This window comes from Serinus canaria, chromosome Z, assembly GCF_022539315.1.
Source record: "Serinus canaria isolate serCan28SL12 chromosome Z, serCan2020, whole genome shotgun sequence".
NCBI classification, from domain to species: domain Eukaryota; kingdom Metazoa; phylum Chordata; class Aves; order Passeriformes; family Fringillidae; genus Serinus; species Serinus canaria.
The window spans coordinates 38,622,910-38,649,154 of NC_066343.1; the positions used below are offsets into that span (position 1 = coordinate 38,622,910).

At 37.9% G+C, this 26,245-nt stretch overlaps 1 protein-coding gene across 2 annotated transcripts; it reads right to left on the bottom strand.

Moving 5' to 3' along the window:
- Positions 1 to 215: 215 nt before the first annotated feature.
- Positions 216 to 25,816, bottom strand: NAA35 (N-alpha-acetyltransferase 35, NatC auxiliary subunit). Of its 2 annotated transcripts, none has more exons than XM_030236694.2 (23): positions 25,649 to 25,816; positions 24,250 to 24,393; positions 21,447 to 21,480; positions 19,919 to 20,033; positions 18,742 to 18,816; positions 17,437 to 17,604; positions 16,515 to 16,581; positions 15,770 to 15,813; positions 15,149 to 15,199; positions 14,351 to 14,434; positions 13,437 to 13,551; positions 12,770 to 12,948; positions 11,636 to 11,695; positions 10,331 to 10,437; positions 10,038 to 10,104; positions 8,698 to 8,796; positions 7,270 to 7,448; positions 5,469 to 5,605; positions 4,408 to 4,475; positions 4,029 to 4,169; positions 2,324 to 2,446; positions 1,133 to 1,213; positions 216 to 639 (listed from the first exon to the last, which is right to left on the bottom strand). In XM_030236694.2, the coding sequence occupies exons 2-23, from the start codon at positions 24,371 to 24,373 to the stop codon at positions 580 to 582; spliced, it is 2,178 nt and encodes a 725-aa protein (XP_030092554.1). In that variant the 5' UTR covers positions 24,374 to 24,393; positions 25,649 to 25,816; the 3' UTR covers positions 216 to 579. The 2 variants fall into 2 exon arrangements, with proteins under 2 accessions (XP_030092554.1, XP_009096234.1); XM_009097986.4 differs by lacking the exon at positions 25,649 to 25,816 and adding an exon at positions 24,920 to 25,270.
- Between the last annotated feature and the right edge of the window lie 429 nt (positions 25,817 to 26,245).

Sequence of the window (26,245 nt, forward strand, 5' to 3'; positions counted from 1 at the left end):
TCACTCAGTTGCTCAATGACTAATTTTCATCCGCTCTTGATCTCTATAGAGATCTTTTTACATTGGAGGATGTGGTGAGAAAAAAAACCCCAACATTTCTCTACTTGCTAAGTGAGCAATTCTGATACAATTAAACAAAAATACAGAAACTCAAAATTTCTCCAAGTGACTTTGCAAATGCAGAATTGCAGTAGCTTAGCTGTGCACATCAGGCATGAGGCTCTACTGCATGATTTTTATTCAGTTCCTAATGCACCACTTTGTCAGAACGCAGTAATAAAAATTATTTATGATCAAAATCTGTAATAATATCAACTAAGATACAATGTTCTTTAATAATACAGTTGATTAAAATCAGCTTCACGCATAAAATCCAATAAGACTTTATACAAACCACTTTGAAACAGCAGTTGTCATTCAAATCACATAAAGGCAGCAGACTACAGATTATTCCACGTGACAGTATTTTTATCCTGGACGTCCCTCGTAGTCCGAGTGCAGCACTAGTTATTCCCTTTCCTAGAGCTGGTATCTGCTACACAGATATTCTTCAGGCATTCCAAAAAAATGTCTTGTACTTCAAACAAGCTTCACAACTGGGAAGTATTTGTGAGGAGAGAAGTCGAATTCTGGAGGAACCTATAAAGAAAAGATTTAAGATTAGATAATAGACAGCAGTACTACTGCATTTAATACTTATGAGAACAACCTGCAGACAGAAAAAAAATTAAACAGCAACAGATTGAAAAAACAATCCTTGTGGCAGCCAGCATTCTCATTACTTTGTTCACACAAGCTGCTGTTAAACTTGCTTGTTCCTGCTATTGAAGAATACCTTTATAGTCTATGTTGTCCAACATACTTTTCCCATTTTTTTTTCTGGAAACATTTATAGGTTAGAATTTTCCATATTTAGTTAATTACAACAAACTTATTTCCAGGGGAAGAATAAGTTACTTTCCCTGTTCTTAGAGGAACTACAGCTTGAATGTTCTCATTTGGCTCTTAAGAGATCTGTGGTGGTTTTACATGGAAATAGGTGAACCATTCATGTTGGGAAATCCCCAGATCATTGAATCCAAACTTAATGTATTACTACATTTTATGTTCAATTGAGCTGGCATTTCCTTACCTTAGAGTCTTTCTTGTGGCCTCCTGCCAGCAGCTTCATGACCACAATATTGGGTTTTGCAACTTTTAGAATTCGATTGACCTAAACATTAAACAGAAGTCTTCAAGTCAAAGCATTTGACCTCACAATTATTTCAAAGATAATACTGTAATGTTGATATTCTATTATCAATACAGGAGTTTCTCTTACAGGATCAGTTTAACAGAGTGTTTTGGATTTGTTTTTAAATACAATAGCGGAATAAATTAAATTTAATTAAGGGTGCATTTATTTTAATAGTCACTTTTTAAAAAATTCAACAGGCCACAGAAACCACAGCTTTAACAATTTTAGAACAAAAACATGGAAACTACAGCAAGGTCTGTGCCACTCACACATAAAGGTATAGATAGACTCTAGGCATCTAATCTTCAACATTGCAACACAATGGTAAGAGGAACTCATGTATGAAACTGGTGGCTTTTTGCAGGGAAATGCTCTGGCTGTGCTCAAAACTACCTCTTAACCATCCTGGCCTCAAATAAATAGCTCATGTATGAGTACCACCATGATCCACAAAGGAGAAAGTGAGTCCTAAATTCTAAGGAAGACCTAATCCTGCAACTATTCTTAATCTACTTAGATGTGACAGAAAAAGCATCCTCCTTGCTCTAAAATACAGTCACAGACATTTAAGGTTTTAAGCCATGGACAAAGAGGGAGAAATGCCTACCCATGTTGAGTTTGGCACTTGTTGCCTGGAGCAGTTTTCTCAGCTCAGTGCTGAGAAAACTGCTCCAGGCAACAAGTGCCAAACTCAATACTCTTTTCCTCCTAATGATATTCAAACCTATTTTGCCCACCTCTCAGCACCTGAATTACTAGATGCCAACTAAGCGCGACAGGCATGTTAGCACTCTCTGGCTAAAAGTGCTGTGCTTTTAGAAAGGGGCTAGAAGGCAACATGCAAGGAAATAAGCTGCTATCCAGCATCTCAGGTACTCAGCAGAGAGAGTTTTTTTTAACAGTGAGCACAACTTTATGCTAGCTGATGTACTGAAACAGACCATTGTCTAGCCCTTAATCAAAGCACTCAAATTTTCTCACCATTTTGATGAAGTACATTTTGGGTCTCAAGGAGATCCAGACAAAAAACCCACTTGCTTACTCTATTTTGAGCAAATACTCATTTTCCTAGTATTTCAGTCTTACCTCATTGTCTGGATTCGGAATATTCTCAAGAATCATTTTAGCTTGCTGGTAGTGCTTGCTAGCTGCCATGTAGAGATCTGATGACTGAGGAGGTGGGCTATACTTATTTAAATCAGACATTTCCTAGTGTGTTACAGAAATACATAAATGCACGTTAAAATACATAAAATTTAAAATTGCCAGGAGATTGTTTCTATCACATTACTGTACTCAATAGAAGAGTTATGTCAACTAAATACTACTTAAAAAATCAAAACTGAAGTTGGTAATACTTAAAATGGCAAAACCTGAGCAACAACACAGTGTTCAACTATTACACTGCTACAAAACATAATGAAATTCTCACAATCTATGTAAAACAGCCTCTCTCTTGAACAAGTTGCCGTTCATTTGCTTTAACAGTAGCACACAACAGGGTATGATATTACAGGAAAAAAGCAGATAAAAAAGTATATTGTTTATGCAAAGCTACAGCATGTCAGATGCTGAAACTGTACAAAACTTCATTTTGATTAATTTTGATTGTTCAATTTTGGTTTTGTTCTTGATTACAGATGTAAAAAAAACCTTTAATGACAATACCATGATAATTTCTTAATTTCCACTACAACAGTTCATAACATTAAAATGGGGAGAGTAACTGGAATAGAAAATAACACTTTTTCAGTACAGACTAACCCACAAGTGAGACTAATAACCAGCTGGGTGAGCAGCCAGGGGTACTGCAAACACATAGTTCAATATGAGCCAACAAGGTGGTCTTACTACAAATCAGACAAGCCTCATATGGGATTATACAAGCAGGAGTATGGTCAGCATATCAAGGAAGGTTATCATCCTGAACTCAGTATTTGTGTTCTGTTATCTGAAATACTGCATCCAGGGCTGGATCCACTCAGTTCAATAAAGATGTTGAGATGTTGGGGCCTAGATGCATATAAGCCACAAGAAGAGATCAGTGGACCTGGACTTTTTCAGTTTTATAGGAAGGATGCTAATGGGTAATTTTAATAGCAGCCTACAACTACTTGAGAGGCAGTTACAAAAAGATAAAGATTCCTTGTTTATAATGGCAAACAATGCAACAAGAGAGGCCATGATAATTGTGGCTTGGATATACAGACTGGGCATTAAGAAAAAAAAAAAAATAGTGCAGCTCTCAATCAGTTATCCTGTGACTTTAAGGACCAGAAAAAAGTAACTGGATCATGTTTAACCAAATAGGCTGGAAAATCTCCAACCTTGACTTTTTTAAGATTTGGCTAGACAGTGACACAGGTAATGAGATTTATAATGCTACTTCAAGGAGGCTGGACTACACAAGCCTCCACTGGTCCCTTCTAAATACTACTCAAAATTAACTTTTTTATTTTTCTATTTGCATGCTGCACTAATAAAAACATGCTGCTATAATTGACCACAGCCAAGAAGTCTGTTAATAGACTTCCAAGAGAAGTCTGTTATTTTCATGCAACTCAACAGAACCATCTTAAATTGCCGTATCAGACCAATTGCTAATGATCTAGGTTTATAAAGACTTCATTGCAACATATCTTGCACAAAACTAAAGCTAGAAGTTTTTCCCATTGTGACACAGCTTCAATGTGAACTTTGAGGTTCTTTTTACCATGACAGTGATATTTAAGCAGGTGAGTAAATGACTTCTATAAAAGCATGGGCAGCATCATGTTTGAAGATTACTCACTTTAAACTGTAGGTAGTGCACTGGAGGTGGGGTTATAACACTGTTGAATGGAGCAAATCTGTGCTCATATCGAACTTGTTCACTATCCAGTTCAAACTTAGGTTTTCTTACTTTGCCATCCATGTCAAAGGCGATCATTGTCTAAAAAAAAAGGATAAATATAGTGAAAAGTATTAGCTTTATGTCATATTTTGCTGAGGAAGATCAAAATGATGATGTAGGTATAACTACAAGGATAGAAAAACTGTAGAGAATTTACCATAGAAAATTATAAATCTGAACTTAATTTCCAGCACCACCACAAAAAAAGAAGGCATGCAATGGATGTAGGACCCCTATTACAAAAAAATTTGAAACAAATAGAACACAAATGAGTTACCTTGTACATTCCAGCACACATATTTTGGTATGCTTGACTCATAGTGATCTCTCTGCTCAGAGGGCGAACTGTGAATTTTACATAAAAAATACATTTTCTTACTTCAGTGTTAAGTACATTTACTAATTTCAGATCAGAGGAGATCTTCCAAATTTCCACAGAGTCATATAAGCGTTAATTTTATTTTAAAATAAACAAAGTATACAAAGTATACAAAGTATACAAAGCCTAGACATGTATTTCTGCTCACCTGACTCCTGGTTACATAAAAAACTTCAGGACACGCCTACTAGTGAGATGAGCATAATTGTACTCTCAGTGGAATAAACTGGTCAGTGGTATTCCCATGGCATTATAAAACACTGAACAACAGCCTCAAACTTAGTCTGCATGCAAGAGGCCTAGTTCAGGGATCTTTTTGACTTCTAGGGCTAAGAAGTTAAAGCACTTTTTATCCTAATAATCCTGACAGCATTCTTGTAAGTTTCCCTTTAGTTTTCAGTGTTTAATTAGTGCCAAACTGCCCAACACTTGGCATCTCAAGTACATTAGTAATTTTCTGAACTTTTAGAGACAAGGGAATATATTTGATATGATCCTGAGCTGTTCATATCCAATTGTTTGTTCCCCTTGAAAAGGTGGCAAGGAAAAGAAAGGGAAACTCAGCACTGTATAATTAAGAAACATGCTTTAAGAACCTCTAAAACCAAGTAGAAATTACAGAAATAGGCTGAAAGTCTAGTGTTTGAATCTAGTTACAGTCACTAAAAGCATAATTCTGCAGGAATTATAAACTCTGAGAAGATCCAATACAGAACACAACAGATGAAACTATATATGGTGAATATAAGTGAATTTGTGGTTTTTTTAAAGATCTATTTGAAAGTAAGAAACTAACTAAATAAATAGGAAATTCTTAGAAGTTTTACATTCAGTTTTCATAAGCATTAGGATATTTTTCCTACCCATATCAGTTTTGGCTGTTTAAATTTTGAATTTTAATTCTACATGGCTGCATGAAAGGGGAAAAAAAGACATGTTAACACTCTACACCTAGGTACCTTTCTTCTTTTTCTTCGTTTTCTTACTACTACGGCCTTTCTGTTGTTCCTCCATTATCCTCTCCTCTGCCATTTGAGAGCTGTCGGCGCGGCTCAGTGTTGACATCAGCCAGGCATACAGGAACTCGGAGAGGTACCTGCACAGAAGCCATACGGAGCTATTACAGGCTGCATGCGTCCCACCGAGTACCAAGGCACTTGCTCCAAGAGGTAAAGGACATGTCCGAACAAAGGACAATTCCTACGGGCCATGAAAACTCTTTGTTTTGCATGGCTGGAATCAACATGTTTGTCTACATTCGTGTTCTGGTTCAGATTCAACCACAAACAGCTCACTCAAGGTATGCAAGCTTCTTTACATTTACTAAGTGAAGTCTAAGCTTCTTATTTCAAAACTCCTGTAAGGCCAAATTTTTCTAGAACTCTTTCCCCACCAAATCAAGTGGGTTTTTTTTAAAGATACTACGTTAATACCTTTTCTGCTTTTGTTATGGCTTGTTATTCTGAGAAACAATATAACTACTGACTTTTTCAAGCATTAAAAAGCTGTGAATTGTTACATAAAGGGCCCAAGCCCACAGACACACAACATCCATATGCAGTTCTTTCAGAGTTAAAGAGACGACTTTAGAAACATTTTTTAGAAAGTGGAAGCAACTCCAAGAAGTATCTTACTTGACTTCAAATCAAAAGGAATAGGGGAAAAAGAATAGAAAAAAAAATTTACAGATTTGTAGCACAATAAAAATGTAGTAATAGTTATAAAAATGTTGTAATCAGAGGAAAAATTATGGAGAAATTTGAGTTTCATTTGCTCATTACCTCTCAGAAACTGCTTCTCTTTTTTGTCCTCAAGTAAGAAAGCAGTTGACAATTCCAACAAAGAGTGGTTTTATTAAATTGGTAGAGGGAAATATGGGCAGGTAGAAAAAATACTGTCTCATACAGAAGTTGCTACTACTTATTGAGTTACTAATTGAAAAAGATTGCCATCTTCTGGTAAATTCTGAAATATTACTTTTTTCACTTAATACTTAATCCACTGTTGAAACAACATAGAAATGCAATACATTGAAGTTTGTGTCATTTGCACTTGAGTGCACTTGTGTCATTTGCACTTGACATTGAAGTTTGTGTCATTTGTTTTTATCTTTCAGTAAGAAGGCTTATAGCTTACATAAGAGTCTCTAGGTAGTTAAAAAAAATAAAATTCTCTTTTGGCACAAGCCATTAACTATGAAAAATAATTAATGTGAATGGAAGTGTAAAAATGAAAGTATTCTGTTTCCAGATAGTGTGATCATGTTCACTAAAGGTGGAGAATGTTTCTTCAAATATACCCCAGATAAGAACTTAATTTTAGTTAGTCAACTTTCAGATTACAGTTATGACTTTAAACTTTGCAGAAATTTCCAGAATACTAAAGATCAATAAGACTAGTGATCCTGATACTACAAAGGTAGAAAAGAATAAAGGAAATTGCTTTTCTCCTGCATGCTTCTTGTCTTCTAAAATCACCACACATTTCATTCATTGTCAATAAAAGACCCTCTGCCAAAAAGCTAAACAGAGTGAGAATTACTATTTCAGGAAAAAAAGGTACACTATTTAGTAAGTTTAAAAAGCTAGAGACCAACGATTTTTTTCTCCACTTGTAGTATTATAAATAGGCAAACCAAACACAGTGTTGATAAGCTTGAGACCATAAAATCGTATTTGAAGTCCCTCCTTCAAATATGTGTAATTATAGCTGTCTGGGAGCATCCCTCCTCAAAGAGTTGTCAATAAAGCATCTTCTTACCAATAGATGTAGTAATATTCATGCATACTGTAAAGTTCTAACTCAAAGCCACTGAGAAGATACTGTATCATAATACGAAGGTTGTGATATAGGACCCAGGTGCCCAAGCAAGCCAAATGTTGCCTTTGTGGTTCCTGCTTCAGTAACATGCTATGAAGTGCTGCATCTACTTTCTCTGCCTGTTGAAAAAAACAAAGGACCTCAAAGTAATAGACAGAGGAGGAAAAATATTTGACTGAAACAGCATCCGGAGCCAGAAATAAAATCTTAACAAACTGGGTTGGTAAATTTATGCTCCAGATTAAAAGACAGAAATAAGTCTAGAACTGTCAGAAAACTGGAAAGATACTCGCCTAAGTAAATTCTGCTGCACAGAACAAAAATATTCGACACAGTAATATAGCAAGAACATTAGATAGGTAAAATTTGTAATTTTTAAATATATTTGTATATAGATCACTAGCCGTCACATAAGCACAAACTCAGAACCCATTACATGCTGGTGTTACTTGTTCTATATTGGCAATAATTACTCCTTTTCAAAAAAAATCTAGCTGCATTGAAAAAAAAAAATTTTAAGCTTTATATGCAAGAATCACACTATGTTCCACCAGAGTAACTAAAATATTGCCAAGACAAATTTTGTCTTAAGTAGTAAGTTTTATGGAAGACAGTCTCTCACAGTTGAAATATCATGAGTAAGCCTAAACAATCCATATAACCTGCTACAAAATGGAAAAAAACAGTACCTCAGCTACAATACTGCAACAAATTCAAACCATCTTGAAGAAAGCTGGAGCGCACAAAATCTCTCTCCAACTCCAAGTTCCTCAATTGTTCTCCTTGCCATATACATCTTGGGAAATATTTTGTTATTATATGACTCTCACTGCTGAGAAAACTTACTTCCAGCAAGAGAATATATTTTTTCTTCTCATCTCTCCCCATCCTTGAGAGATGTCCAAAATCAGTCAGAGCACATATTTTTAAGAGTCATTTTTTACTTTCTTTTTAACAATTATAAAATTTTGCAGTTTACATCTTACATAGGTATAAGGATGAATTTTCAAAGGTGTCTTGTAAGCACACCTTGTTTATCTCCCCCTGGTTGCATCTTGCAGACTGATAATCACAAGCAGGACAGACCCTAAAAGCTGTGCAGTTACCAATAAATTACATTGCAACAGGTCATTCTGAAGTCTAGTTTTTGGACTAAGTTCATCTTAAAAAATGTAGTATGTTTTTGTTCAACACATCTGGCATAAAGTTTCTGGATGAATACTAACAATTTCTTGTTAAAGTGCTAAATTTTAGGAGTCCTTGTTTTAAGGATTTTTCATCATTCATTTAGAATTTAGTACCATGCTTCACTCTGGCATTAAATATACCTGGAAAGAAACTTTGCCGGCCTGCTGCCTAGGACATTACCTCATCTTGTAGTGTGGCAAATTCCTCGAGGATGTGACCTAGTTTATCTCTCTGACGAGCTCTGTTGTGTCCATGGATTTGAATCAGACTACAGAATGGCTGAAAGAAGCAAAGTGTAATTTTAAATTACCAATACAACTTTGAAACTACAGGAGAAATACTATGATGACTATTTAGGAATCTGGTTTATATATCTATATTAGGAGGCAGGTTCCTTACTACTCCCTACAAAGTGCAAGTTAGCAAGAAAGCAAACTCTATGGAGTGATGCAAAAGCCAAATTCTCTGCACACAAGTTGGTATGAGATTAAGTCAGCATCCATTAGGAAGGTCACCAGAACAAAATGCCTGGGGCTAAAGAGGTATTTCTTATACCTAAATCCATGTGCCCAGGTGGTTAAGGTGGCCAATGGTATCCTGGCCTGTATCAGAAACACGGAGTCCAGCAGGACCAAGGCAGTGGTTGTCCCTCTGTACTCAGTACTGGTGGGTGAGGCCTTGCCTCAAACCTCATTTACTTCTGGGCCCCACACAACAAGAGACACTGAAGAGCATGTCCACACCAGAGCAATGGAGCTGGGGAAGGGTCTGTGTCACAACCCCTGTGAGGAGTGGTTGAGGAAGCTAGGGGGTGTTTTTATTTTACCCTGCAGAAAAGGAGGCTCAGGGGAGGCCTTATCACTCTCTACAATCACTTGGAAGGAGGGTGCAGCCAGGTGGGGTCATTTCTTCTGTCAAGTGAAGGGCAAGAGGGAATGGCCTCAAGTTGTGCCAGGGGAGGTTTGTACTGAATATTAAGAAAAATTTCTTCACAATGAAGTTTGTCAAGCACTGGAACCAGCTTCTCAGGAAAGTGGTTGAGTCACCATCTCTGGAGGTATTTAAAGGATGTGTAGTCGTGGCACTTAGGGGTGTGGTTTAGTGATGGACTTGGCAGTGCTGGTTTGGACTCAATGAGCTTGGAGGTATTTTCCAACCTAAATAATTCTGATTTTAAGATTTTCATCATGCCACATTCCACAACAAAATCTTAAACGGAAACTGAACAGAATATTAAAATAATTTTGTGTTTATTAGTGATAAGCATTTGTGACATGAAACTACTCTAAATAGGTGCAGATTTCTTATAAAATGAAATGCTAAATAAAAATCTGGAAGCAGAAGAAAACCAGCAATAATTACACCAGATTTTTAAAAGGCATTACCAATTTAAGATGGCCAATTTCTTCAGTTTTGCCTTCATGTCAGGTGTATAAAATAACTTGTCTTATTTTCAAATGTATACAAATCTGCCAAGTTCTCACACACACATAAGTGTTATAATTGGAAAGAACACTTACCCGAACACAATGTGTGACAAAGGAATCAATATAGTCTTTTGCCTGGTGGTTATTATAAAGACAACACCTAAAAAGGAAATATCCATTTATATACAGATTTTTTTATAAATGCCACCAGTCTATGTAGCACAAAACAAAAAAGAAACACAAGTGCAGCAACAGCAACTGAGTCCTTCATATGTAAACACTATGTACAAAATGTATGTTTTTTGTACAATTGTCACTGCTCTTGTAAGCAGAAATATCATTTCATCAGACGTAAACACATACAAGTACACTCAAGATCCACTTACTTTGGAGAAAGTACTGGAGGACTGACGAAAGATCTTAAGGCATCTTTTACCATGTCTTGCATGAGATGAGTGCCAAACACCTTCTTGTTATCTACTAGGAAAGTTGTCTAAAAGTAAATATGTGTTTTTAGAAACATGTTTTAACTCAAAAGTAATGCTCTAGAATTACTAATAGAAAGCTCTGGCAGTACCTTTTTGATATAATAAAATTGTAAGATTACTTTAAGAATTAAAATGGTTCAACAAGGTAAAGACTCAGAAATACTGAGACCTGACACTTCTTTGGTATTCCCATGACACCAAATACAGCCCTATTACTTGCATAATAGAGTGCATGCAAAATTGTTTAATTTCTTGGATATTAAATCGGACATTTCTGAAGATTAGCAAAAAATATGTGCCTTCTCTGGACACAGATAAGGATGTATCTCCAGACTACTGTTGATGTTTTTCAATCCCTCTGGATGCTACGTACATCAGTCATGTCTGAAAGTGATTTAACTTCCCTCCATGACTGCTATATCCCTTTCTTACATGGTTCTTCAGCAGCTGAAGAAAAAACTGTGCTGTAAGGCACTGACAGGGATTACACATGTAGTGGAAGGTGAGAACACACACACTAGGGACACATTTTACTTGCCTACAGTTATAGTCCATTGGCTCTACACATTAACAGAGATCAAATGTAAAGAAGTTCTGGCATCCAGGGGCACCCTATTATTCTGCACCAATCATCAGTTTTACTATTGCAGCAACAGATGCAGTCTGTACATTAAGTTCTGTCCAAACAGGGAGAGGAATACAAATACCAGTCCCAAAATGGCAAAGCACATGGAGAGCAGCATAAAAATGTGTGTACAGGCACAGCTTTATGGTGGAGAAAAAAAAAATTAAACGCCTTCCATTTCAATTAGCATGTACTAAAATGATCAAAGCAACAGCATTTAAAAATCATTTTAAAAAATAGATCAAAACATAAGCCTCCATATATAGAATCACAGAATGGTTTGTAGTGGAATGGTCACTAAAAATCATCTAGTTCCAAACTCCCAGCCATAGGCAGGAACACCTTCCTGGCCTTGAATGCTTGGTGGAACACCCACAACTTCCCTGGGCAGCCTCTTCCAATGCTTAACCATCCTCATAGCAAAGCGTTTCTTCCATAATACTTAATACTTAATATCACCAGAACATATTTACCACTTAACTATTATTAACTTACCTACAAATTATTGAAATACTTAAAGAACAGGAATTTATAATGAATACAGAAGTATTTTATTAATAGACATAATTGGTACTTGCCTGTAACAGGGATCTTGAAAGAACACATGGTGACTGCTCACTAAACTCACAGAAAAAGTCCTAACATATATGTAGGAAAAGACAAAAAGAAAAATCAGGTTAATATACCAATTCCTATATATATAAATATACACATAATCATTTTTACACACACACATGCACCTTTCCTAACCAAACATATACAGCTGTGCAGATACACCTGTATTTTGTTTAAAAATATACACAAACAGCATAGCTTACACAACTTAAGAACAGACCATGAATAGCTTGAACAAAACAAAATACATTATTTGTAACAGATTTGTAATTGAAGAAGTTTTTCTGCAATTACTCATTACCTAACCTAAAAGGTTTCCGAATTTTCAAATGCTACAACTAGAGAGATGATAGTACAGGAAAAAAAAAAGCACTGTGAGATTGTTAAGATCATGATGTAACTATACTAGGTATTGAACAAAACTGAGAATTGCCTGATTGAAACCCAGGCAAGGTTTAACTGGTACCAGGTGCTTCATGCAAACACTCCTTTCATTAATTAAATGGGAAATAGGAAGATGTGAGGTTTGTTTTAACTATATCTCTTTTATCAGTCAATGAATGCATGGATACCAAAAAATATTTCAAGCATTTAAGTGTCTTCTAATAAATGTAGGCAGTAACTAAGAGTAACATCAGTTACTCAGGAAAGAATATAAGCAGGTGCTCAACTTTATCCTATTTAGGGAACACTTATTTAGTGCCCTCTTGTGTTATAGGCACATGTGCAGAATACTGCTTAATGAACTTGAAAAAAAATCAGACATATAGCAAAGAATTATGTTCTGTTGCTATAGAAACAGCTGTTCAATCAAAGAAACTTGCTTGGCCTTGGCCAGTAAGACACAAGTATTTAATGAATTATGGGAAAAGTGAGATGTTTGAAAGAAAAGATCTTTATCAAAAGGAGAAAAGTAGTAACTGTCCGGAAGGATAATAAATTTTGAAATTGGGCCTAACAGTTAAAAACACCAAATACATACAAAGTGCTCAGTTTTCTCTCCAGTGATCACGAGCATGCATATATGGAATGATTTTTTTGCAAGTCACATTTTCAGATCTTATTTCTGGCAATAAATAAAAAATACTCATGCTTACCAGTATACAGTGCAAGTTACTTAAGTTGACTACTTCACATACAGTTTTTACTCGGTCTATTAGTTTGGAAAAATAATTGACCATTTCTTCCCTTTTGATAATTTTTGCATATCGAGGAAAAGTTGGTGGCAGCAATCTCTGATTAACAAGTGGCTCAAACCCCATCATAATAGGATGATCTAAAGAAGGAGGAGGGGAGAGAGACAGAAAAAAGCTGCATATAAGTTGTGTTTTCAGAACCCCCTTCAATAATACAAATTATTCAGTTAGCCAAAATGAATTCTTTAAGTGACAGTTGACTTCCTGAGACTCCAACAACCCAACTACGACAATGATTACTCTTTAAAAAACCTGAGTCTGCATGTAAAACAATGAAGTACTGTTCCCTATTTTAAAATGCATACACACTGATTCCAAGTGCAACGCACCTAATCAAAAGTTCACATTATCTCTGGCTTTGAAATGACAGTGTTGCTCTCAGGAGAACAACCACCTGGTAAAATAAAATTAATATCAAGCAATGCAAATCTGTAACAACTTGCATAACAAGTGTTTTAGTTGAAAATAAATAGTGATTTCAACTTTTTTTTTTAATATACAAAAGTATTTATGTTTATGAAGGGATCATATCCTAGAAAGGAAAAAAATGGTGTAATTTGATACATACCTCCTTTAGTGGTATCATTTTGTGCCTGCATACCATGATGCAGTGAATTGTGTATGGCAGAGAGCAAGTCAGCTGCCTGAGTCATTAGTTTCTGAGCTTCTGCAACTGCACTCGTCTGAAAGGCAGGAAACAATTATTACCATTATTCTATCTAATTAATGTTAGTATAAAAAAGAAGGAAGGGCATTAAAATTCTGATATTCTTACATAATCAGTTATGGAAAAAAAACCCAAACAACCCAACATTTTTGTGTGGTAGTGTATTTTATGTATCTGTACATAAATTCAATGCTGTATATTTTGCTGTGTAAGACTTTACAATAGTTACAACTGAAAGTCTTGTACACAATGCATGAGAGTCTGCTTGGGGGGGCATGTAGTTCTAGCCCTTTGCCTTAAAACATGAAGTTCCTTCCCCTCTCAGCAATTAGGAAATCTTTTATTCAAAAAACAGGGAAATTTTAGGGAATGCTATTAAATTCCTCTTCTCAGACCAAAGATATCTAGATATACATTCCATATCACACGGAAAGAAAAGCATAGAGTTCTGCTGATATGGACAAAATACTACCCAGTATCAGGTAACTCCACAGGAGGGAACTGAACCCAAACAAGAAGTTTTGCTTATTTGTGAAAAGAGTAATTAGAATTCCATAAATATTTTTAAACGATTTCTAATAAATATTCTCTCTTTCTGCAAGGCCATGATAATGCCAGCTACCAGCCTTCCCTATCTTTCCGACTTTGAACAACAACCGAGTATTTGCCACTGCAAGGCTTTAGTCAAAGCTTTACCTCCATCCACATCAATTCAAATCTCCTGAATCTACACAGTAATTACCTGATTTTAAAGAATGAAAAATGAGTATTTCACAGGATCCCAATGCAAACACAGAAACATTAAATGAACATACCTCTTTTTTCGTAAAAGCTATTAGGACGGTGAGTAAGACACGGGTAAACTTGACTCTGCTGAAGACAGCTAAACATTGTTGATGCTGTAATAAAGTAATACTGCTAATTACTAAGCAGTAGATATTAGATTATAGAGTCATAGAATATCCTGTGTTGGAAGGGACCCAGAAGGATCATCCAGCCCAACTCCTGGCCCACCCCGAGTACTTAAATGTGGTCCAAATTTTCTTGGATTCAAGACTTTTGGTGCTGTCACCACCTGCCTGGGGAGCCTGCTCCAGTGCCCAACCACTCCCTGGGTGAAAACTGTTTCTAATACCCAACCTAAACCTCACCTGACACAACTTCAGGCCTTTCTCTCAAGTCCTGTCACTGGTCACCACCAAAGAATAGATCAGTGCCTGCCCCTTTTCCTCTCCTCACAAGAAGCTGTTAACTGCAAAAGGTCTCCCCTCAGTCTCCTCATCTCCAGGCTGAACAGAGCAAGTGATCTCACCTGCTCCTCATACAGCTTCCCCTCAAGGCCATTCATCATCTTCATGGCCCTTCTTTGGACACTCTCTAATACCTTAATGGCTTTCTTGTACTGTGGTGTGCAGAACCCCCAGAGGACTCCTGCCTTCCCTGCACAAACTGCCACACAAAAAGCCGTGGCATAGCCAGCTGTTTGTCAGCTCTTTCCCATGCTCCTGGGTGGTCACACTTCCTGCTTCTTATATGCATGGGTGTGGTTACGCCATATTTAAATCTCCCATTTACATCCATGAAATCCAGGAAAAAAGCAAACAATACATTACTTCAAGTTCAACTTCCGGATCTCTCTCTTCTCCTTGTCGACTTCGGGTGCTCTGCAAGGTAAAGAAGTGTAAAATAATTTACTAAAAATTGCAAAGGGAAGCTACTAATAAAATCCCTTTGCCTTCTCTAAAACATCCACCAGTTAAATAACCCAAAAAATCAGTTTTCAAATTAAAAAATTCTTAAAATATAATCCAGATAACACGAACGACTGTCCTACAGTAATATGAACTATCTCAGTAAATTCTGCAAATAAGCAACGTTGTAAGCTGTGGTAAAGGAAAATTAAGTAACTTCTTTAACATTACATAGTATATCTGCCTAAAACCTGAAAGCTAAATACCTATTTCTATGTCCCAGTCCAGTGTTATCTTCTGCACCATGATTCCAGCTTCAACTACTACTGAAGCAACTACCAAGGAGTTTACAAATAAAGTCTGAAGATTTAGCTAGAGGGCAAATTAAAATCACATTACAGAAACCATTATAGCAGTCCTTCAAAAAACCCACCACAATGACACAAACCTCCTTCATTCCACATAATCCAACTCCCTACTCCAAACCTATGTTAAGAACACCTGAAATAATTATAATTGACAAGACAAACATGAAAACAATACCTTCACTCGTCTTTGCATGTCATCTTCTACATCTTTCAGCATACCTGGAAAAAATCACAGCACAATTAAAAGCTGAGAAGCATTTCTAGGCACACTACACCGCTCAGGGGAAAAGAAGTTTTACAGGGAAGATCAAACTTAAAAGCGCTTTACATATCCATTAGCTAAAGACCAGACAAAAAATAATCTTGTAAGGAATGGTGGGGATGTTTTGGAACAATCAAAAATCAGAGTATAGACCAACTGATGCAAAGCTAAAGTGTGCACAAGCTTTTAAAAAATAAATCAATGGAAAGCTCAAATATACATGAAAAAATAGTGCATCAAAAGATTAATGTAAATACTTACGTATGTACTTAATAACATAAGTATATATAGCTGTAAAAATACTAGATTGCTTTTTTTTCTAAAGCAACCTATTTAAAGGACAACAAATTATGAGGAAAAAAGCAGAATTCAAGCAATGCACTTTCCATTGGTCTGTATCTTTACCACGTTGAGCTCATGCCTAGCCACTTCACTGGCACATCTAAAAGTACTTCTATTTCTCAGAGACTTCACAAGATAACTGAACCATTTTTTCAAGGAAAAATAATGTGATCTCTTTTACACCAAATCAGCAATTTCCACAATACAAATAAAAAACTTAACAGTTGAGACTCCAAGCAATTGGAGTCTGAAAGCAATCACATGCTCAAAAGAGTAAGAGGCTGCTGGACAGATACAAAGAAAGTACAAACTGTACCTGTAACTCTAAGATCTGTTACACTGTTGGCCATTTTAAATCCGTAAGTCATTGACTGAAAATCTTCCTAAAAAAGAAAAATCAAAGAAGCAATATGTAGTGAAATATAAAAGTTGTAGTTACATTTTCAGGTTGGGGTTTGAGGTTTTCCTTTTGGTTTAGGTTTTTCTGGGAGTTGTTTCCTTATTAGGTTTTGGGTCTTTTTGCTCTTTTTTCTCTTTTGGAAGAGTGATTGGGGGTGGGCATGGGGTTTGCTTTGGTTTAATTCCATCAAGTAGAGAAGTCCAGACTTAGTCTACACAGCTGAATGCACTCAGAATGAATACACTGAATGACTTTCCCACCCAAATCTAGCTTCTGGTAATTATTTTCTGCATAAATCCTTAATACCAACATGCCCTTCCCATTTTCATAAACTGACATCCTATCAATATGTTACAAGAACTATAGCTGCAAAGTAGTATTTGATCTGGTTTAGATATAGTCAGCAAGAGTGACTTGTCCAAGCTCAGAGGAAACAGATTGCTCTGAGCACAGAAAACAGGACTCTGATTCCATTGCCAGATGTACATTTTAGACAAAACAGAATCATTACTATCTAACATAGAAAAATTTTAAAAAATTAAACAGTTTCACAACTGAAACACATTTCAAATAGTTAACCACAAGACTTGCACTGCTTCTTGATTAAAGTATTTATGTGGCTCCAGTATTCAAGGAAAATACAGAAGAGAGCATGAAACACCTTCATTGGGGAAAAGTGCACTTTAAAGGTATCCAGTCTAATACTTCTAAGATGATGAACTGCTATTCCTACAGTATCCTCGAAATAAACACTAACAAATGTCACTAATACATTGTTTTACCTGCATTATGGTATAATGTTGCATATTTTACCCCACAGGAGATGGGAAACACATACCTCCTCAAAAACAGCTGCTTTGTTAACCTTTTCTCTGGCAATATCACAGATTTTTAGGATTCCAAGAGCAAAAGCCTTCATAGCAGGATCTTCTATAAAGTCTGGATTATGAATATAAAGGCAAGTGAATACTGTCTGTGCCAAGGAATGTCCTTCTAACCATGTTATCTAGGGAAAAGGAAATGAAATATTTAACTCATGAAAGCCAAGTCCTCATTTTTATAGATCCATTCTTACTCCATTTTACTGTGCTTCAAAGACTCATTAAGAAACTAAACCTTAAAATTAAAGTTGCCTTCCAAGTACCAAGTAAGAGCAAGTGAAGGTGTTTCAAGCCTAGAATTCTGGCACTGGATAACCTCTTCTATGAAGAGATTTAGACTGTGATTTAGACATGGCATTATGTTAAGAGAACTTCACATTTATAAACCTTCTCTGCATAAATAGTGAATGGAAAATGGAAATGACTACGAGACAAGCCACTAATGTTCTTCACATTCTCTCTTTTTTACAACAAAAACTTCTTGTCACAATCCCCTCCTCTCTACCAATTCCATGTTTCTTTAAGTAACAGGAAAAGATTCAGTAACTTAAATTTCTATTTGAAATAGCAAATAATTAAGTAGAACCATATTTTTAATATGGTCCCCTTTTGGGGACTGGGAGTAGAAAAACAAATGATGTTACAGTGAATCAGATACTATGATCTTTACGTATCATTCTGACTAAACTGATTGGAATTTTTTTAAAAAACAGTATTTTTGATGTAATTTGAAAGAATAACTGAATGAGTACCATTCACTGAGGAAATTAAAGCACATACACAGAAAAATTGCAATTAATAAGTAACTGATATTCAACTTATTTTAACTGAATAGATTTATTTTCTTTGTTCAAAATGTTTCTGTAACCTCAGTCAATTTTGGCTGTACAGAAAGGAGCAACAGAGTGCTACCAGTTACTGCACACTCGGCTTCCAACAGAGTCAAACATCAATACACAGCAGGCTACAGATAACATGCATTTATAAAACCAGAAACTATAAAACCTTTTAAAGTTTTTAAGGTGCTACCAGCTATCTCCCATATTTCTTATAGTGAAAAAATTAAAAATCAAAAGTAAGCCTTTCATTATAGATAATGCAAATAACCAAAAGGAAATTAAAATATAAGTATGTAATTTCTGCTTGGTAAATATTTTTTTTTTAGTTCTGCTGGTTTTTTTCTTTTCGTTTTCTTTAAGATGGATTAAAGGACTACATTTTGAAAGAAAACCATCTAACCTAAAGAACAGAAAAATGCTTACCAAACAACAAAAACATGTGTCCATTATTCCTACCAGCTCAGGTGAAGTGAGATCCTTTATTTTAATGGTGCCATCCTTTGAAAACAAACAAAAAAAACAAACAACCAAAATGCTAAATACTATGAAAGCAGACAGGCAAAATTCAACTCATTTGTACCAAAGCCAAAAAAGAAATTAAAATTTGTTTAAGATTTCAGAGTAATTGTATAACACTGGCTTTAACAACCAGCTTTACAACTTGTCTCAAATTCTTAAAAACTTTCCATTCCCACCAGTTAACAATGACCAAATATAAAACTACCCAAAGAGAAGACCTAAAGTAAGAATTCTTATTTATTACTAGCCTAGAAAAGTTTAAAACCAGTTAACTGCTAACACTAAAATCACAAAACTGTATTATCATCATCATAAAGATTGAACAAGGAGTAATATGCAGGACCAACTCTTTGAAGACTGCTTTTTAAACTGGAAATACTTGTAGTATTTTACTGCCTTAAAGGTCAACACCAAAAAGGCTGCAAATTTGACCATTTAATTTGCCCAATGTATGCAATCCTGGATACATTCTACATGACTTAGCTAGCGTTTAATGGAGTTCTCTGACTCTATTCCAAATGTTCACCATAAATATACTTTTCCCTCTGAGGTGCATTACTTTTTCTGAAATAACAGTAAGTCTTTCAATCTCAGTCCTCCAATTTACCTTCAATCAAAAGTTAATCATTACTGTCAATGCTGGTAAATTAATCTGGCTTCCATTCAATGCTGATAAATTCAAAGAATGATAAAGCATTAATTTCCAGCTTTTTTAAAGAAGCTGGTTTCCATTCAGGTTAAACAGAAACTAACCAGTACATCTTCATATAAAAGACACATTTTGGGGAAGCACAGAGTTATTGCAAAACCCTGCTGGAGATATATTTACTTGAGGTATCAATAACCAATAATTTCATATTACTTTTCACTGGAAGAGTTAGCATCATTGTGATAATGCAGGTAACAATAAAGGTAAACATTACAAGCTACTTTTTACTTAATTTTCCAAAAGAAAAAGAAAAACATATATTTCAACAGAAGACTGAAAACATTATTTATGCTGTATTGTGTTTAGGTGTAATTTGACAAAAATATGTATTTCTACAGACAGTGTAGGCGAATCCAGGAAATTCACACAAACCTTAATAGCTTGCTCAAAGTTAAGAACCTTTCTGTTAACTTGGTTTCCAATCATACCAGCATCCATCTTGGGATCCATCATTTCAATGGCAGACATGGCTTCAAAAAGACCAAAACTAGGAACACAAATAAAATAAATGTGCTGAATGCAATTATTTTACATAAAATAGTCTTTGCAAACTAATGAAAAAGAACATAGGATGACAAACCAAGTATACTATATTCTGACCACACTCAATAAGGTATGTAAGAATTAGTATTGATCTTCAGAGGTCATGGTTTTCAGGAAGTTGAGAATCTCTCAACAAATTCATAGGAAAAGAGATGGCTAAAAGTAAAAGAAAATTATTAACCTTTCTCTAAGGATGAAGAATACTCCCGATTGAAATATCCTACTACTATATCTTTGCACACTTATTTCTATAAACTTCATAGCATCTTCTTAAACATCATGTAAAATCATAAACTGATATGAACAGAACAAGCTGTTCCTCAGTATACCACACCCATAAAACCAAGTAAGATATGTCCCCCACACACTAATGACAATATAAATAACATAGACTAATATGTATTGAATATACCAGCTTTGTTTAAAATGAGCATGTTAACAAAACTGGTGTTTAAAAAAACCCTTAGCATGTGACAATATATCACTTGTAGTCAGGGCAGAAGAAAAAAAGCTTGCAGAAGAGCCACACCAAAAGACTTGCCAACATATGAAGAGATACAGTGCTTCACTTTATCACAACACTTCTCAGAACTTCTGCGACAGGCTTTATAAAAAGTTTTTTGCATGTGGCACAATTAAATTCTGAGAATTTAAATTCTGTATTTGCTACACATGACAATTTGCTTTGATTCCATTTAGTAACTAGCTAGTGACATAATTGCACATACTTTTAAGCAGGTTTTAATTTAATAGCATGTTTCTGTTTTCAGAGCTATTAGTTTCAAATACAACTTTTTTCTTTACCCAAGTAAACACCTTCACTAAGAAGAATAATTTAATCTTTAAAATACTTAAATTATTTAAATTTAACATTCTTTAATAAATTCAGCAAGTCTTTACCACATGCTTTTCTTTGAAATATACTTTCAATGTAGAGTTCTCAATTTCTGCTTTAGCATGTTATTTACATTGCATTAAGGCATACAGATTGGTCATCAAATACTTGATAGTGACGTTTGGGGCAACCAATTTAAAATCTTTCTGGCCTTTTTTCACAAAAGCAAGTCCCATAAGACAGTGCAGTAATGTAATCACCACAGATCATAAGATGTGCTATGAACTTCTGAAATACAATTTCAATCACATTGAAAAATGTAATGTTATACTTAGAGCATCATATATGTTCAGCATTCACACAGGTGCTGCATATACACACTGCTAAGAAATGTATGATACTCTACGTACTTCAAATACTTTATTTAATGTAAAAGTCTAAAAAAGCTTAGCTATTAGGTAACATCAACATGTTTGCAGTAATCTTATCTAAAAGCCAGAACTATCCCACACACATACTTACAGCTTGTCATGAAGCAGTTCTCCTAACTTCAGTTCTATAAAGGAACAGGACAAAACAAACAATTACAATCATCCTATTAGCACAACTTTTCCAGGGTAGTCTTGTCATGCACCAAACTGCCTTATGCCAAGACATAATAAGCTGCAGGAAGCAGATCAGGCATTTCTACTTGCATTGGATTTGCATGGTCTGGGTTTCGTAGCTTGTGGGAGCATGACTACAGGGATGGCTTTTGTGAGAAGCTGCTAGAAGCTTCTTCCATGTCCAGAAGAGCCAATCCCTGGTGGCTCCAGAGACGGATGTGCCGCTGGGCCAATTAGAAACAATAATACCTTGCGGTAACAGATTTAAGAAGAAAAACAAAAAAAAAAACAAATCGCACAGTTTCAACTGCAGATGGAGAAGAGCCGAGTGAGAACACGGGAGAAGAGCACTGCAGACACCAAGGTCAGTGAAGAAGGAGGGGGAGGAGGTGCTCCAGGTGCCAGACCTGAGATTCCTCTGCAGACCATGGCACAGACCACGGTGAAACAGCTGTGCCCCTGCAGCACATTGAGACCCATGGGAATGGAGAGAACCACCTGCAGCACATGGAGGAGACCCACACTGGAGCAGGTGGATACCTGAGGAAGGGTTGTGAACCTATGGGAAACCTGCAGAAAGAGGGGCCCTGCTCACATGTTGGAGCAGCCTGTACTGGAGGACTGCATCCTGTAAAAGAGTGACCCACACTGCAGCAGGTTTGGGAGGACTGTTGCCCACAGGATGGACTCACATTGCAGCAGTTCACTGAGAGCTGCTGCTCATGAGATGGACCCATGTTGGAGAAGTTCATGGAGAACTGTCTCCTGTGGGAGGGACCCCAGGGAAACACCTCCCCTCCCGGAGCAGCAGGAGAAGCCTGGGGTGATGAACTGGCCATAACCCCCATTCCCTGTCTCTCTGCACTGCTGGGGTAGGAGGCAGAGCTGGAAGGAAGGAGGGCTGGCAGGAAGCTGTTTTTAAGGGGTTATTTTACTTCTCATTGTCCTGCTCTGATTTTGTCAGTAATAAATTCCCTTCATATCTCTAGGTTGAGCCTGTTTTGCCCCGATGGTATTCAGTGAGTGATCCCTCCCAGCCCTCATCGCAACCAATGAACCTTCATTAAATTTTCTCTCCTTTGTCCAGCTGCAGAGGGGAGTGAGTGGCTTTGGTGTGTGCCTGGCATCTGGCCCAGGTCAACCCATGACACTACTGTTTTTACTTACGAAGCACTTCCAAGACTGAAAGACTTAAGAAAACCCCAGTGGTTAATAGTGTGCCCTCACCCCTCTGTTATTCTAGGAATTAAAGAAGTCTTAGAATTACTAAGCACACAGCGCACTCATAGCACAAAGAAACAATATACTGGGCTGCAGGTCAAGGGAGGGGATTCTGCCCCTCTGGTCTAATGAGACCCCACCTGGAACACTGCATCCAGGTCTGGCGTTCCAGCACAGGAAGGACATGGATCTGTAAGAGTCTAACAAAAATGAATGGAAGGCTAAAGCACCTTTCCTGTGAAGACAGGCTGAAAGAGTTGGGGCTCTTCAGCCTGGAGAAGAAAAAGGTCTATGGAGACCATCTAGCATCCTTCCAGTTCATAAAGGAAGGCTAGAAAACAGCTGGAGATTGACCTTTTACAAGGGCATGTACTGATAGGACAAGGGGAAATGCTGTTAAACTTAAAGAGACATTTAGATTAGATAAATTCTTTACTGTGAAAAATGAGAAATTCTTTACTGTGAGGATGCTGAGTCACTGGAACAGGCTGCCCAGAGAAGCTGTGGATCCCCCATCCCTGTCACTGTTCAAGGCCAGGCTGGATGGGCTTTGAGCAACACAGTCTGGTGAAAGGTGTCCCTGTCCATGGCATGGGGAGTTGGAATGAGAGGCTCTTTAATCTCCCTTTCAGTACAAATCATTCTGTGATGATTATTCTGTGAAACAGTAGCATCTGAATAGCCTGGAATACAGCTACCCCTCTGCTCATTTATTCACATGTCTTAAGTCTTTTCCAGGAGAGACTACTGAAAGATTTGCTTTCCCTCATAACTTTTAAAGGAGTTTTTAGGTATATTTGATGGGTGCAGATATAAGTAATCTATTACAGATATAAGTAATATAGAGGAATATTTATTTATAAGTACTTTAGAGTAATATAGAGAAATAATACAGAGAAATTGTGTTTATCATTATGTAATATTCTGAGTAGCAAGATGCAGGTTTTATACTTATTTTTCCCTAGTGTCATCACAAAATCAGTTGAAAAAACTGTAAACTAGCAGTAGCACCCAACAGTAATAAAGGTACTGTTTAAATGGAAGCAACTGCTTTCCCATTACTGAGATGCACTGCATCACTTCAAAAACTCAGACTTGTTTCAAAGATGAAAAATGATGCACTGATGAATTAAATAAATTACTGGACCCTGGAGATCCAAAAATATGCAAGAAACAGAGTCCTTATTCTGCATGCAGGAATGACATTTCCACTAGGTAGAAGAGACACTAAGAAATCTTTGGAACAGAAAAAAAGCAAATGTGAAAATGCATAAGATGAAAAAACTTTCATTAAAGATGTATTTATGTAATCTGGAAGAGGAAACAAAGTGAGGTGGTTCATGATAATTCCAACCTCAAGAGTTAACACAGAATCAATGTAGCTCGTTCATCTGAAGCCTGAACCTGAGTCAAACTATAGATCAAAAGAGTTCAAAAGAACTATGCTCAGGCCTCCAAAGGATTCCAAGATTTCTCAGAATGAAAGGACTACAACTCACCTCTACAAGCTTCTTCAAAATCCTGGGTTATATCTATCCAGCTGGTATTACTCTTTTCCATTTTGTCAGGCATACCGAGTTCCCATCCTGAATCATCATCTTCTAGTGTAGCTTTCATAACCATGATGCTGCACCTTTAAATTCCTGTCAGAGACACCATATATTTGCACAAATTAAGAGAAGGTGCTTTGTGGGAATAATTTTTTTTCTTTTCAATAATCAGGTGAGAATGGGAAATGAGCTAACATTTTATTTACATATCTACTGTTACACAAGACCAACAGAAATACCGTTATCAATAAAAACTCTTTACAAAAAAGCTTTTCTTATGCATCATTTCTTTACAAGTAGCTTGTATGCTGTGAAACCTCAAAAACTAGGGACACCAGAACATCAACTGTACAGACCCATACTAAAGTGCCTATTGTCAAATTAAAAATAAAATCAGAAGCATAACAACAGATGCAGACATCACAATTTTCTATAAGTTCTTTTATACTGTTAGACTATACATCTTCCTACTGCTCTGCAAGAGGAATTAAAAAGGTGGTACTGTAAAACTGAAAAAATACTTATTTACTACGATTTCTTCAGCAGAAAGCAGTATCAAGATTGCAGCACTTAAATTAAGCAAGTCCAGACTGGATTATAAATTTTAAACTCCACCGACCAGCTACTTCGAACTGGTTCTGTTCTTTCGCAACCTCCCGACACGAGGGCACCCCTGAGGACTTGCACGCTTTCAGGGTCAGCCTGCCCGTGAGGTAAGAGCAGTGCTGAACTCCCCTCTGCTGACGGAGCTCCCGCAAGACACAGCTGCGAGCTCGGCAAGCTCTGAGCACCTTAACCACCGCCGCCACGGAAGCTTCAAACAAAGGCCCCAGGGTACAAGACCTCCAAGGCATCGGGAATTAACAAAAACAAAGGGGAGGATCAAAAGGCTTTTGAACAGCAGCCCGGGGGTCCCCTCGGCCGAGCCAGGCTCATTTCCCATCGGGGGCCGTCAGGTTGTCACCACTCCTCAAGCGACCGCAGGGACTGCCAGGTTCAGTGGGCTGTGGTGAGGAAGTACGAGGGAAATCAGTTGAAATAAATTAAATTTCCCCTTGCATTCCGGGACAATCAGGCCCTTCGGGCTCTCCTCTTCCCACAGGTCACCCCGGCTCCGGCGCTACTCAGAGGGCCTCGCGCAGCCTCCCGGGGACGCCGGGCACCGCCGCCTGCCCGCACGGCCTGCCCGCACGGCCCCTCCGCCCCGCCGCGGAGGAGGGGCCAGCGCGCCGCCCGTCCCGCAGCGGGGCAGCAGTACCGCCGCGGGCTCCCCCTTCCTCCGCCCCTCCCTCGGTGACCCTGCGGGCTCTGCCTGCGCCCCTCGCCCCGCACCCTCCCCGGGCCTCACCGCTATGTCCCACGCTGCCGCCCGCCCGCCGCTCCTGGCTGGGCCGCCGCCGCACACGCGCAGACCCACGGCTACTGCTGCTGCGGCCACCAGCCCGCGGCCCCGGCCTAAGCGCCCCGGCGCAGCCGCACACAGGAAGCTCCGCCGCCCCACCCCGTACGCGGCCGCAGCCGCCCCTACGCGGGCGCCGCTCACCGTGAGTGGCGAGGCGGGGCGAGAGCGGCCGGGGCGGCGGCGCTCGGCACCCGCGGCGCCCGCGAGGAACGCGGAGCGGGGCGGGCGGAGCTGCGGCGGCTCCGCCCAGGGCGGCGCAGGCTTGGGCGCCATGAGGCTCCCGAGTGTGCGTGGATTTAACGCTGAGCTGGGCCTGGCGGACGGTGCCGGTGCCTCGGGTGGCGGGGCGCTGCCGCATAGCAAGAACAGAGCCTGTCTCCTTGTCTGTTGTGAACGCTGTATAAGTATCGAAAAGGCGTGTGTCGACAGGACAGAGCCAGGTTTTTCTCAGTGGCGCCCTGCACTAGGACGAAAGGCAATGGGCACAAACTGATGCACAGGAAGTTCCACCTGAAGAACTTCCTAGAGGAAGAACTTTACTGT

Coding starts and splice junctions, on each gene's coding strand:
- NAA35 (XM_030236694.2), bottom strand. CDS start 24,373: ATGGTTATGAAAGCTACACTAGAAGATGATGATTCAGGATGGGAACTC. Junction 13,552..14,350: donor TAGCTTTTACGAAAAAAGAG/GTATGTTCATTT, acceptor CCTGCCTTTCAG/ACGAGTGCAGTTGCAGAAGC. Junction 7,449..8,697: donor TTGCCACACTACAAGATGAG/GTAATGTCCTAG, acceptor TTTTTTCAACAG/GCAGAGAAAGTAGATGCAGC.